General features: G+C 35.0%; 1 protein-coding gene across 2 annotated transcripts in view; it reads right to left on the bottom strand.

Moving 5' to 3' along the window:
- The window catches only part of XPR1 (xenotropic and polytropic retrovirus receptor 1), a 246,563-nt gene that overhangs the window by 92,805 nt on the left and 140,099 nt on the right, over window positions 1-13,659 (bottom strand). For both annotated transcript variants that reach the window (XM_003824723.4, XM_034941805.3), the window contains exon 3: window positions 660-761. In XM_003824723.4, the coding sequence (XP_003824771.1) occupies window positions 660-761 (102 nt within the window). The remainder of the gene's footprint in view (window positions 1-659; window positions 762-13,659) is intronic.

Below are 13,659 nucleotides of genomic sequence, written 5' to 3' on the forward strand. Positions count from 1 at the left end.
GATTCTGTACTCATGAAACTATCTGATTATTAACTAGGTCTCACAGGACTCCTGATGTCTACGGTAGTGCTCTAGAGTAAAGTTTCCAAAATTTTTCACTATAAAGACATTGTTTTACTAATGTATATTATGTACATTGCAACATACATGTATAAAAAATAAAGTTCAAAACAGTCAGACATAAATATATATAAGTTCCAATATTTTATTCTCACATTCGAGTGGCATACTGTAGATGCCACTCTGGAGGGCAGTGCTTTAGAGAAATAAGTATAAGTGTTCTAGGCAATGAAAAGGTATAAAACTGCCATCACTGATAAGCTGGAACTGTGTAATTCATCTCTGGCTAAAATGATAAAATCAAGTTTCCGACTCTTCAAGCTTTGAACTGGGCCACAGTGAAGCTCTACCAAGGTATTGCCTCTCAACGAAGTCCCAATATCCTTTTGACTGCAAGAGTTTCTAGGCAATGACCACAGAAAGCTTAAACATTGAGAAACCAGATGTGTTCTTATCCCAGCTCAAGAAAATACCTCTTAAGTGCAGTATAGTAAGGAAAACAAGACTCAATTTAAAAACATTGATCAGAAGTTTAAACAATGATATGGTACAATTTATCCTTCCCCGGCAGCAAAAAAAAAAGTCTCTTAATTACTCACCTGAATAAAATGTGTTGATTTTGGCAAGTTCTTTTTCACAGGTTTGGAAAAACTTCTCTTCAAACTTGGCAAAATACCTCTTTACTGTGTCCTCATCTGTAACTGAAAGACAGGAAAACAATATTTAAATTTAATGTCCAAAGGCCAATTGAGAAAACTAAGGAAACAAAAACTAAGATTACTTTTTGAGTTTTTAAAATGACAACTTTATATGTATTTCTCTGAAAAAGTGAATTGTGAACCATATTAAGAAAAGACTACTCAAAGACCTTTTCAGGCCGAGTGCGATGGCTCATGCCTGTAATCCCAGTACTTCGGGAGGCCGAGGCGGGCAGATCACTTGAGGTCAGGAGTTCAAGACCAGACTGGCCAAATGGTGAAATCCCGTCTCTACTAAAAATATAAAAATTAGCTGGGTGTGGTGGTGGGTGCCTGTAATCCCACCTACTCTGGAGGCTGAGGTAGGTGGAGGTTGCAGTGAGCCAAGATTGCACCACTGCACTCCAGCCTGGGTGACAGAGCAAGACCCCGTTTCAAAAAAACAAAAACAAAAACAAAAACAAAAAAAACCTCTTTGTAAGACCACACACAAGCCTTCTTTAAGTGAATGAGACTTTCCTAAAGCTCTACTATAATAAATTTACAATGTTGGAGAAAACAAGTGTTCTAAGACTTTAGAAGAGAAAAAAAACTGTAGACAGAATTGATCAAGTAAAATTCAAGGTACTAGGAGCTGAGCAGAGTAGAATTCATTCAGCAAGAGAATAAATATCTTAGGGAAGGAAAAAATGCAAAGCAAAGGTATGAAGACATGAATGTATAATGTGTTTCTGGGAAAAACGAGTTGATTTTGTTCTATGTTAAATGGCTATTTATTTTTACTTTAACTGTACCACATACAGAGAAAGAAGTGTGCACTGAAGAGTGTAAATTACAAGTTCCAAACCTTCAGGAGCTGGGAAGGTAACATAAATGTGTTGGGCAAGTAGATGATTGTGCAAATGTGGTGAGAAATGACAAAGTGACACCTTCAGGAGAAGGAGTGGTTGGGATTCTGACAAGCTGGAAAGCATATGTCTGTCTAGTTGCTGCCATGTGGTGATGTGGGCCCAGTTTGTCAAATCTTTCCATTTTTCAGGAGAAGCTATAAATCCAGATATTTTAAAAACACTGTGTGGGCCAATCAATACATGTTTCTGCAGGCTGGATCCACTTTCTCAGTTCTGTCACATAGCCTATCAACCTACTGAATCCCATATGTAGAGATATATGTAACTTCAGGAACCCCAAGCCTAAAAGGGTATGTTTCTCGGCCAAGTGAGATCTATTTAGACTCTCTAGATGCTAATAAAATTAATAATACAGAACTATCCTATTCCTGGATCTCTAAGGTACTCTAAGATTGAAAAGTGTAGAAAAAGTATAGATTCCTTTCTGAGCCCCAGGTCCCCCAAAACTCAGTGCAGACCCAGAAACTCTTAAAATAATCCAACTGTCTAGGAATAAGGAAAATGGTCCAAAAGTAGTATGTGAGACACATACACACATACATAAATTCATATTATTGCATGGTATAATTTGTAGTACCAGAGATATTTTAAAGAAAAACAAAAGCTTAAGGTTCTAAAAAGCATGCTGAATCTATTTATTTTATTTGAATAAGACTGCACAAAACTTTTATTTACACATACCTGCTTCTCTATTTCATGTGCTTTAGACCTGATCAGATAATGCAGGATGTTGTATTGATTCTAGAGTAAAACAGGATGGCCACTTTAAACTCCGCAATCTAGGTAAAATAAGGGCTATAGCTGTCCAAGGTCACTGGGAATTATTTTTTTCAAAGCATGAAGCAGGTCACAGCTTTCTCTTTTTCTTTTTCCCCTGCTTTTTTTTTTTTTAAAGCTGAGTTTGCGTTAAGGAAGCTCTATGGTAACAGATGCAGCTCTTATAATAACTAACATCTAGCTATAGCTGATATAAAATAAGAGTAACAGCTTATTCTACTTAATTATCTAATTATTTTTATTTTATTCTCTATTGTTAGGAAAGAAAACCCAAAAGCAAAACATGGGCTTGGTCGTATTTACTGTGTTTTCCTCTTAACAGACAACTTTTATTAACATAAAGCAATAGAAATACAATTGTTCAGCAAAATGATTTAAACATAGCTTCTCTTCTAAAATAATTTTTAATATATATTAACGTTCACATAGGTTGTATATTCAACATCAACTATTTATAGTATCACCAAGAATTCAGAAACAAAAAATCCAGGCCTCTGAGAAACTAAAATATACATAAACTCCATGTGTTAAAGCATGAATATTCTACCCATGAATCAGTCTCCTAAGAATTTATTTCTTTGCTTTAAAGATTGTTTTATCTGGCTGGGTGTGGTGGCTCATGCCTGTAATCCCAGCATTTTGGGAGACCGAGGCAGAGGGATCACCTGAGGTCAGGAGTTCGAGACCAGCCTGACCAACATGGTGAAACCCTGTCCTGTCTCTGCTAAAAATACAAAAATTAGTTGGGCATGGTGGCTCGTGCCTGTAATCCTAGCTACTCGGGAGGCTGAGGCAGGAGAATTGCTTGAACCTGGGAGGAGGTGGAGGTTGCAGTGAGCTGAGATCCCACCACTGGACTCCAGCCTGGGTGACAGAGCAAGACTCCATCTCAAACGGAAACAAAAAAGAGACAGAGAGATTGTTTTATCTAAAATACTGGCAGTTTGTTTAGTTTTCTAGTTCAGACATAAAATAGCCATTAATCAGAAGAAGGTAGAGTAAGGTTATAGTAACACACACACACACACACACACAAACACACACACGAAAAAAAACTAACAGGTGAAAAAATATAAATAAAACAGCAAGAATTGTGTGCAAAATAAGTTAAATGAAGGACAATGTTTTTGTTTTCTCAGATTTCAAAAGACTTGGTAAACTACTGTAATTAAAAGTATACTTTTAGTAAATAAATGAGAAAAACACAGCAAAAAGAACAGAATACAGAGTCTAGAGGTAAATCTGCATAATGTATATAAATTTAGATTACAATAAAGGAGGCTTCAAATCTCAGTGAGAAAAGAATGAATTATACATCAATAGGGCTGGGTCAGCCAGCCATCAATTTAGAAGAAACTCAAAATGGAGTTAAAGAGATGATATAAAATACTATAAAAAATAGAACATTTCAATAATTCCACATGGGGAAGGCCTTCTTAATATTACACAAAACACAGAAGCCATAAAGGAAATGATTGACACTTTCAGAAAATAAAAAATTTCCATTCCATAAAACACCACAAGCAAAGTTAAAAGAGAAGCAGCATAAATATATATCTACAACATTTAAAATAAATGATTAACATGCAAAATATATTTTTAAAAATTATTACAAGTCAATATTAAAAAGATATTTGATTCCGTAAGTAGGTAAATTACAGCATTTCACAGAAAAAGAAATATAAATGGCCAATGAACAAATGAAAGGATGCCAGATGTCATATAAATGCAACTTTTTTAAAAAAGGAAATATAGCTTTTCAACCATCAGGTTAGAAAGAGTTTTAAAATAGTGGTATCATTTGGCAATGGTAATGATAAATGAACACACTCATTCCTTGTTGATGGAAATGTAAATTTTAGGAAGACAATATGGCAATAGCTATCAAAATTTTCAGTGTTTAATCCCACATGTAGGAAATGTATTCTAAAGGAATCTCTACACAAATGGCTGTATTTCCAAGGATATTCATTCACCATTTGTTTTTTTTTTTTGAGACAGAGTCTTGCTCTGTCACCCAGGCTGGAATGCAACAGCATGATCTCGGCTCACTGCAACCTACACCTTCCGGGTTCAAGAGATTCTCCTGTCTCAGGTTCCCAAGTAGCTGGAATTACAAGGGCCTGCCACCATGCCCAGCTAATTTTTGTATTTTTAGTAGGGATGGGGTTTCGCCATGTTGGTCAGGCTGGTCTGAAACTCCTGACCTCAGGTGATCCACCTGCCTCCGCCTCCCAAAGTGCTGGGATTACAGGTGTGAGCCACCACGCCCGGCCTTACAATTATTTTTAATAGTGAAAAAGAAACAAACTGATGTCCAAAAGGGGAGTGGTTAAGTACATTATGATATTACGTAACACTAAGCATTTAAAAAATAATATACATACATCCTGGTGTGTATAAAAAATCAAGAAACACTGTTGAGGAAAAAATAAATAACAGAATATATATAGCATGATCCCATTAATGGAAAATATGTACATAAGTTAATATTCATATGTACATTCATAGAAAGATTGCAAGGATGCATAACAATCTGTTGTGGTTACCTCCTTTGAAAGGGGAGTAGGTATGAGAAGGATTCTCACATTTTGCTATCTTCACTTATTAAATTGTTTGAACCCATCAAAATGAAAAGGTATTCATAAAGGATAAATTATACTGTATAAATAAAGGATATTATTAACTGGAAGAAAAAAAGAAACATACCATATCCAGACCTTTAAATTATACATAATAAAAACTAAACAGCCCAGCGTAGCTAGTCGAATAGAGTTTTTGTTTGTTTGTTTGTTGAGACAGCACCTAGCTGTGTCACCTAGGCTGAAGTGCAGTGGCACATTCATGGCTCACTACAGCCTCAACCTCCCAGGCTCAATTGATCCTCCCACCTTAGCCTCCCTAGTAGCTGGGACCACAGGAAATAGATTATCTATACCAGTATATAGCATGATTAAGCCTTTCACTTCAGTTATGAGAAGCTTATAGAATGCTCATTTACAGAACATCAATTTCTATTATAAGATGTTTCCTATAATGTACCTGCTGAATAATGTTGGCAATCAGTAACTCTGAATTGGAGAATCAGAGAATTTCAGCATTCAAAAATCAACGAGCCCAATATTGTTATTTTATAGATGAGAAAACTGAGGTACAAAGAGCCTAGGTGACATGAGTTTTCCCCACCCCAATATCAATATAAGTTTTATAGAAAAATCACTGTATTTTATTATCAAATAAGGAATATAAACATATTAACTGTATAAAAGTGACTACTACGTGCTACATGGGTATTATGAAGTGAACTGTGTACCCAAAATCATATGTGGAAGCCCTAACCCCACAATGTGACTTGTATTTGGAGACAGGGCCTTTAAAGAGGCAACTAAGGTTAAATGAGGACTTAAGGCTAATGGAGCCTTAATCCCATAAAACTAATGTTCCTATAAAAAAAGAGACACCAGAGATTCCCCCACTGCCCCCGCCCAACACACACGTATGTTCTCTCTCTTTCTCTCTCTCTGTCTCTTTCTCTCTCTGCCTCCCTCACTCCAGTCACACACAGAGGATAGGCCATGTTTGGGGAAATGCTTGCAAAGAAGAAAAGAGGCCTTACTAGAAACGAATTCTGCCTGAATCTTGATCATGGACTTTCAAGCCTCCAGAAATACGAGAAAACAAATTTCTGTTGTTTAAAGCACCCAGTCTGTAGTATTCTGCTATGGCAGTCTGAGTAGACTAATACAATGGGCTAAATATGTCCTGAATTCAATAATTAGTCACAAAAGACTAAGCCTAGTTCAGAGAGAGCAAGCATAAATAAGTACAAATCTTAGAAAGATATATCAACAATTTTAAGATTAGCAGTAACAGAAAAAAGGAAGTCAAACGAGAGAAAAAAAATAAAAAACAGGTAAAGAATGACTTAGAGAACACTGTCTTAGAGATTCCTTTGCTCTGAGTTAAATAAATATTAAATCAGTGAGTTATACTAAAATAGAGACACACAGTTACACTGAGAGAGAGAGAAAGAGAGACTGATTTCTTTGTCATCTCTATAATTGTCTTATCTCCACCTTGCATTTGTGGATGACAGACAATTGCCTTCTCATCCACCCCGCAAATTACTGTTAATAGAAAATGATTCTTCGCTTGAACCTAGGAGGCAGAGTTTGCAGTGAGCCGAGATCGTGCCACCGCACTCCAGCCTGGGCATCAGAGACTGTCTCAAAAAGAAAATGATTCTTAGGAGATATACCTAATGCTAAATGACGAGTTAATGGGGTGCAGCACACCAACATGGCACATGTATACATATGTAACAAGTCTGCACGTTGTGCACATGTACCCTAAAACTTAAAGTATAATAATTATAAAATTTTTTTTAAAAAAGCAAACAAGTGAGAAAATTGGAGTGAAGGGAAAATAAAACCAGGGGTGTTAAAAAAAAAAAAAAGAGTACCAATCAAGGTAAAATACTCCTATTGCATAGCAGCCACCATCAAGTGCTTTTTACAGCAACATTCAGGAATATTTTTATTTTTATACTAATAATGTCATCAAACTTTTTCATGCAATCTCTGGGTTAAATACATAAAAGGCCAATCTTCTCAAAAACCATTTATTTAAAACCACTATCAACACCATCAAATATCTTTAATGTTCCATTCAAATTTTCATTACTATTCTCAATTTTCTTAATTTCCAGATCTGTGAGACATGGAGGATGGGGATTATGTCTTTTTTTAAATCTGTATAGACGACATACCCAACATAATGTCTGGTACACAGTATGTGCTCCACACACTATTTTTAAAATTGTAAATATTGAAACAATGTTCATATTTTGTGAAAAATATGATACTTTATTAAAGTAAAAAAAAAAACAACACTCCAACAATTGGATAGTCACATGCAAAAGAATGAAGTTAGACTCCCACACGGATACAAAAATTAAGTCAAAAGTGATCAAAGACCTAAATGTAAGAGCTAAAACTACATGAGCTCTTAGAAGAAAACACAAGTATAAATCTTCCTGACCTCAGATGGGGCAATGGTTTCTTAGATATGACACCAAACACATAAGCAACAAATAAAAAAATTGATAGATTGAACTTTATCAAAATTAAAAACTTTTCTGCTTAAAAGGGCACTATCAAAAAAGTAAAAAGACAAACACAATGGGAGAAAACATTTGCAAACCCATATCAGGACTATCTGACAAGGGTTTAGTATCCAGAATACAAAAGGACTTACAACTTTTGCATCTCTTTTTTTTTTTTTTTTTTTTTTTTTTTTGAGACAGAGTCTTGCTCTGTTGCCCAGGTTGGAGTGCAGTGGCACGATCTCTGCTCACTGCAAGCTCCGCCTCCCAGGTTCACGCCATTCTCCTGCCTCAGCCTCCCCAGTAGTTGGGACTACAGGTGCCCACCACCACGCCCGGCTAATTTTTTGTATTTTTAGTAGAGATGGGGTTTTACCATGTTAGCCAGGATGGAACTCTTGCATCTCTTTTAGAAAATATGTCAAAAAGACTCCTCTAACTCAACAATAAGACATATAACCAAATTTTTAAAAATGGACAAAGAATCTGAATAGACATTTCTCCAAAGAAGACACACAAATGACCAATAAGTACACGAAAATATTTCAACACATCAGTCATTAGTGAAATGCAAATCAAAAGACAATGAGATACCATTTCATACCCACTAGAATAGCTATAATTTAAAAAGGCAATAACAAGTGTTGGTCAGAATATGCAGAAATTAGAACCCTCATATATCACTGGTAGGAATGTTAAATGATGTAGCCACTTGGGAAAACAGTTCGGTAGTTCCTCAAAAAGTTAAAAATAGATTACCATATGATTCAACAATTCTACTTCTAGGTACATACCCAAGAGAAGTAAAAACATATGTTCACAGAAAAACTCATATATGAATGTTCAGAGCAGCATTATTTATAATATCAAAAAGTAGAAACAACCCAATGGATAAATGGATAAACAAAATGTAGCATATCCATACAATTGAATATAATTCAGCCACAGAAAAGAATAATGTACTGTTCCATGCTACAACATGGATGAACTCTGAAAATATTATGCTAAGAGAAAGAAGCCAGATAGTTAAGATCACATGTTGTACGAATCCATTTATATGAAATGTCCAGAATATGCAAATCCATAGAGACAGAAAGTAGAGTGGTGGTTGGCAGGCAGGGGCTGGGGGTAGGAGGAGCGGGGAGGGATGAAAATGTTCTTGAATTAGATAGTGGTGATGGCTGCACAAACTTGTGAATATATTAGAAACCTATGAATTATATCTTCCCTTTTTTCCCTCTCCCTCTCCCTCTCCCCCTCCCCCTCTTTTCTTTTCTTTCTGCCTCCCGGGTTCAAGTGATTCTCCTGCCTCAGCCTCCTGAGTAGCTGGGATTATAGGTGTCCACCACCACACCCAATTTTTGTATTTCTAGTAGAGATGATGTTTCACCATGTTGGCCAGGCTGGTCTCTAACTCCTGACCTCAGGTGATCTACCTGCCTCAGCCTCCCAAAATGCTGGGATTACAGGTATGAATCACCATGCCCAGCCTTGAATTATACACTTTAAAAGAGTGAATTTTATATGTGTATTATATTAATAATATGTATTTATTCAACAAATAATAATTGTACCTATTAGATGCTAGGCTCTCTATTAAATGCTAGGGATATGATGAATGAGATAAATGTGGGTCCTGCCCTCACACAGTTTACATTCTAGTGACTGAGACAGAAAAAATCTACACAAGTAAACAAAGAATTATAGACTATAAAAAGTGAATGAAGACAACAAATAGGGTGATGAGATAGAGTGTAAGAACTGGGATGGATGGCTATCCTTTCTGGCAGGGTAAGAAATGATCAGAAAAGATCTCTTTTTAAGAGATGACATTTAATCTAAGACTGAACCTAAAGGATAAGAAAGAACAAGGATAAAATAATTCCCAACAGAGGGAACAGCATGTTAGAAAAGAAACTGAGATGCCTAAAGAACTGAAAGCAGCTCACAATGTTACTGCCACCAGGTGGTGATAGGAGGTGAGGTTAGGGAGGCAGGTAAAGGCCCTTTCACGCACAAAGCCCATGTTACGAAGTTTGAACTCTATTCTAAGTGCCATGGAAAATATTGATGAGTTTTAGGGGGAAGCCTAAATAGGAGAATTAGTTTCTGTTTTATTAAATGATAATTTTAAAATAGCAATTCCCAGGAAATTAGGTGTGCAAATGAAGGAGGAGGAGAAATATTCTATCCTCAAATAAATCTGGGAATTATGAGTATAAAGCAGGATCAAACTGATTTTTTTTAAGGTAGTAGTTCTCACCCTTAGGTGGGTTGTCTTTCAGGGGACAAAGGGACATTTGGCAATATCTGGAGATACTTGTGGTTGTCACAGCTGGGCAACCACGAGTATATTAGTGTTACTAGAGTCTAATGGGTAGGGGTCAAGGATGCTGCTAAATATTCTACAATTTCCAGGACAGCAATCCTTCCCACTACCTGCTCCAAACACAGAATTATCCAGTCCAAAATGTCAACAGTATCAAGGTTGAGAAACTCTGCTTTAAGGCAAAAGGAGCTTTACTATGCTAATATACACTGTTATTCTATGAGAAGTGGAACTAATACATTGTGTTTCCCAAAGTTATTTATAAGAATATAGTCCTTGGTGTAAAGGGGGTATGACGGCAGAAAGATGAGGACAGGGTTGTAGAATACCTATTAAAATCTGCAGGAATAGGTCAGGTGTGGTGGCTCATGCCTGTAATCCCAGCGCTTTGGGAGGCTGAGGTGGGAGAACTGCTTGAGCCCAGGAGTTGGAGACCAGTCTGGACAACTTAGGGAGACCCAGTCTCTACAAAAAATTTTTTTTAAATTAGCTGGGTGTGGTAGCGTGCACCTGTGGTCCCAGCTACTTGGGAGGCTGAGGTGGGAGGATGGCTTTAGCCTGGGAGACGAAGGCTGCAGTGAGCTGTAATCACGTTATACTCTAGCCTGAGTGACAGACTAAGACCCTGTCTCAAAAAATAAAATTAAAATAAAAAAACAAGATCTCCTGAAACAGTATTCTGTGGAACACCAGTTTGAGAGGCACTAACTTTACTATCACCACTACCTCTTTGCATTTTAATTATATTCCCTACACAATAGTTTCTATGATTTCTTAGTTTCTCCTGCTTATGAGAGCAGATAAATAAAAATTAAATATATGACCATGCTCCATCAAATATAGAAAGAATATTTAGCACTACTGTTTCATGCTTGTACCAAAAAAAGGTGTGTGTTTTTTTAAGAGTGTGATTTATAAACTGAGAATAACTAACTTGAAATTCTTTTTTTCCAGATGCTATTACATCAACAGATGGGTAGATGAATTATATAAAGCATATGGCAAAGATTTCAAAGATAAAAAATGTTACTCTAAAATCACTGGTGTAGTAGAAATAGAGCTAAATCAGGAGTCATTCATTCAACAAGTACCAAGTCCCTCCTATGTACCAGGCAATGTGGCAGGGGTAGGGATACAGCGATAAGCAAAATAAACATAAATTCTGCCCTTTGACATTATAGTCTACAGTCTATCTGAGGAAAAAAACTTTAATCAAATAATCTCACAAATATACAAAGGGTAGAATAAAGGACTAGCCTTCTTCCTGAGACCAATGAGACATTTTTGAAGGATTTTAAGCAGAGAGAATAGTATGATCAAATATGCTTTCTAAATAAGGTTGTCGGGAGACCAATGAGACGTAGTACAGTAGATACCAGGGGAGAGATCACAATAGCCTCAACTAGGGTGAGGGCACTGGAGACAGAGAAGTGAAAAAATTCAAAAGATATTCTGGAGGTAAAATCAGTAGGTTTTAGTGCAGACTAGATATGGTTCTGTTGCCAACTACCTATATTAGCTTGAGCAAGTAACACTCTAGGCCTGTTTTCACTTTGAAATATAAGGGCATTTGAATAGGTAATCTCTAAGTCTTTTCCTAATTGCAAATTTCTAACTAAAACTGCTAATTTCTGCAAAATGATTCTGAATATAACTAGGCTTAAGTAGTCCCTACACAAGATTTTCTGATATGAGTCTATCTTAAGGTTTTATCAGGTGAGGTTTAACTAAATGTGTTTAAAATATTCTTGGTAGAACACACACAAAAAAGTCTTTTCACTTATAACAGTGACATGTAATTGAGAAAAAAATCAATCTCACTGGCACTAGATACAATACAATCCAAGCTATTTATTATCCCAATGAGTATTTACCTAATGTCTGCTAGGTAAAGAACAATAATAAATGAAATATCAATAAATAATTCAAACAAGGGCATAATTCATTAGTAAAGTGGGAGGAATGTAACAGTGGTTTTCAAATGATTTTTGCTCTTGTAACTTCTAAAATAATTTTGAATAACTATCTTGCAATTGTTAAGTCATGATAACTGATTTTGAACACATTTAAATAATTATAAACAATGTAATTTCTGGTACCCTACAATTATTTACATTTTAAAATACAAGGACTTTGTTTTAATTGTATAATGGAAATTGTATAATTTCCATTATACAATTATTCCATTATACAATCCAATTGTATAATTATACAATTATACAATTTCCAAAATTATAATGGAAATTAAATGCCATAATAATTCAATAACTACTTTATGTATTTGGTAGCTCACTACCAAATACATAAAGAAGCTCTTCTTTAACAGTTGGAAGAGTCGCATCATTCTATTTTCTTCTTGAATTTGTACTTCCATTCTACTTACATTACAGGATTTATCCTAATATATTTTTAAGTTTGGAAGTCAATTATTGATCATTTTATACTTCCTAGCCGTTAAATATGTACATAAATTAAAACTTAAATAAAAACCCTTTCTAACCATCAACCTTCAAATGTTAACATTTCTTCTAGATTAAGCTATTACAATTACAGCACACTGCATTGAAACATATATATGTATTAAGCTTTGATAAATATTAAACATAAAAAGCAAAATGTTATTGGAAATTTGAAAATAAATCTTACAGTTAGATGAATAGAGTTTTTTCTCCTAATTACTTCAGATATCCATTGGTAAATGTCACATTACTTTAAAATGATACATATTACATTATTTGCCAGAATATTATAAATATTGTAGAATGACACAATTAAGAATAATTTATATTCCTATTTTTCATCTTATAGACATAAATGTTAAGAAATATTGTTAACATAAATAAGTAGATCAGAATCAAAGTTTGTTGCAGCAATGTCAATCTTTGAATGCCTATGTATTTTCCAACAGCCACATGGTGATCTATTATTGAAAATTAATTTTAATGATAAATAAGCTTACAATTAAGTCTTCTTTCAGTTTCAGTGAAAACAAAAAACTGGACTTGCAAAGGATTTGTTATCCTGTTACTCACTTTCTTATTACCTACAATGACTATTTGAGTATTTCAGAGAATTCCTTTGTTTGGGATCCAAAATGGCAACAACGTATCACAGCAAAATTTAGATTGCCTAAGAGACAAGCCTTTCTTTTATAAAGTCAAGGAAAGGCAATTTGAAAGAGGACTTCTTGACTGTAGACTAATTATTCAGACCAATCAATTTCAGGAATTAGTATATATGTAAATGAATATATCCATATATATCTGGATATAAATCTGGAAATGAATTCTCTCAAAGGACAATAAAAAGGGGATTTTTTTTCCAGCACTCTTCTCCATTTAACAAATATGACAAAATAATACTTTGTATACAGATGACAGTTTCAAGAGAATTAGGTATTTTTAACTGAAGGCCTTTTATTTTCTAATTCTGTTAGCTAATTAATCACTTTATATACCACAAAGTATACCATTATTTAAAGTCATTTTGTTAAGTAAATCTATCTAGTTAGATCCACTTTTAACTAAACTATTAGTAATCCTAGTTCTTTTTCACTCTTGCAAAGCAACAGATCAAAATTATTATTAAGACTGAAGTTACAATAAACAAAGCAAACAAAAGATATCTGAGGATAATCCAAGATGAATACTATTATTAACTTAACTGAATTCTCAGTCTTTTTTTCAATTTTTTTTCATTTTTATATAGAGACAGGGTCTTGCTTTGTTGCCCAGTCTGGTCTCAAAACTCCTGGGCTCAAGGGATCCCCCTGCCTCAGCC

The sequence above is a fragment of the Pan paniscus genome, chromosome 1 (genome assembly GCF_029289425.2).
Source record: "Pan paniscus chromosome 1, NHGRI_mPanPan1-v2.0_pri, whole genome shotgun sequence".
Lineage (NCBI taxonomy): Eukaryota > Metazoa > Chordata > Mammalia > Primates > Hominidae > Pan > Pan paniscus.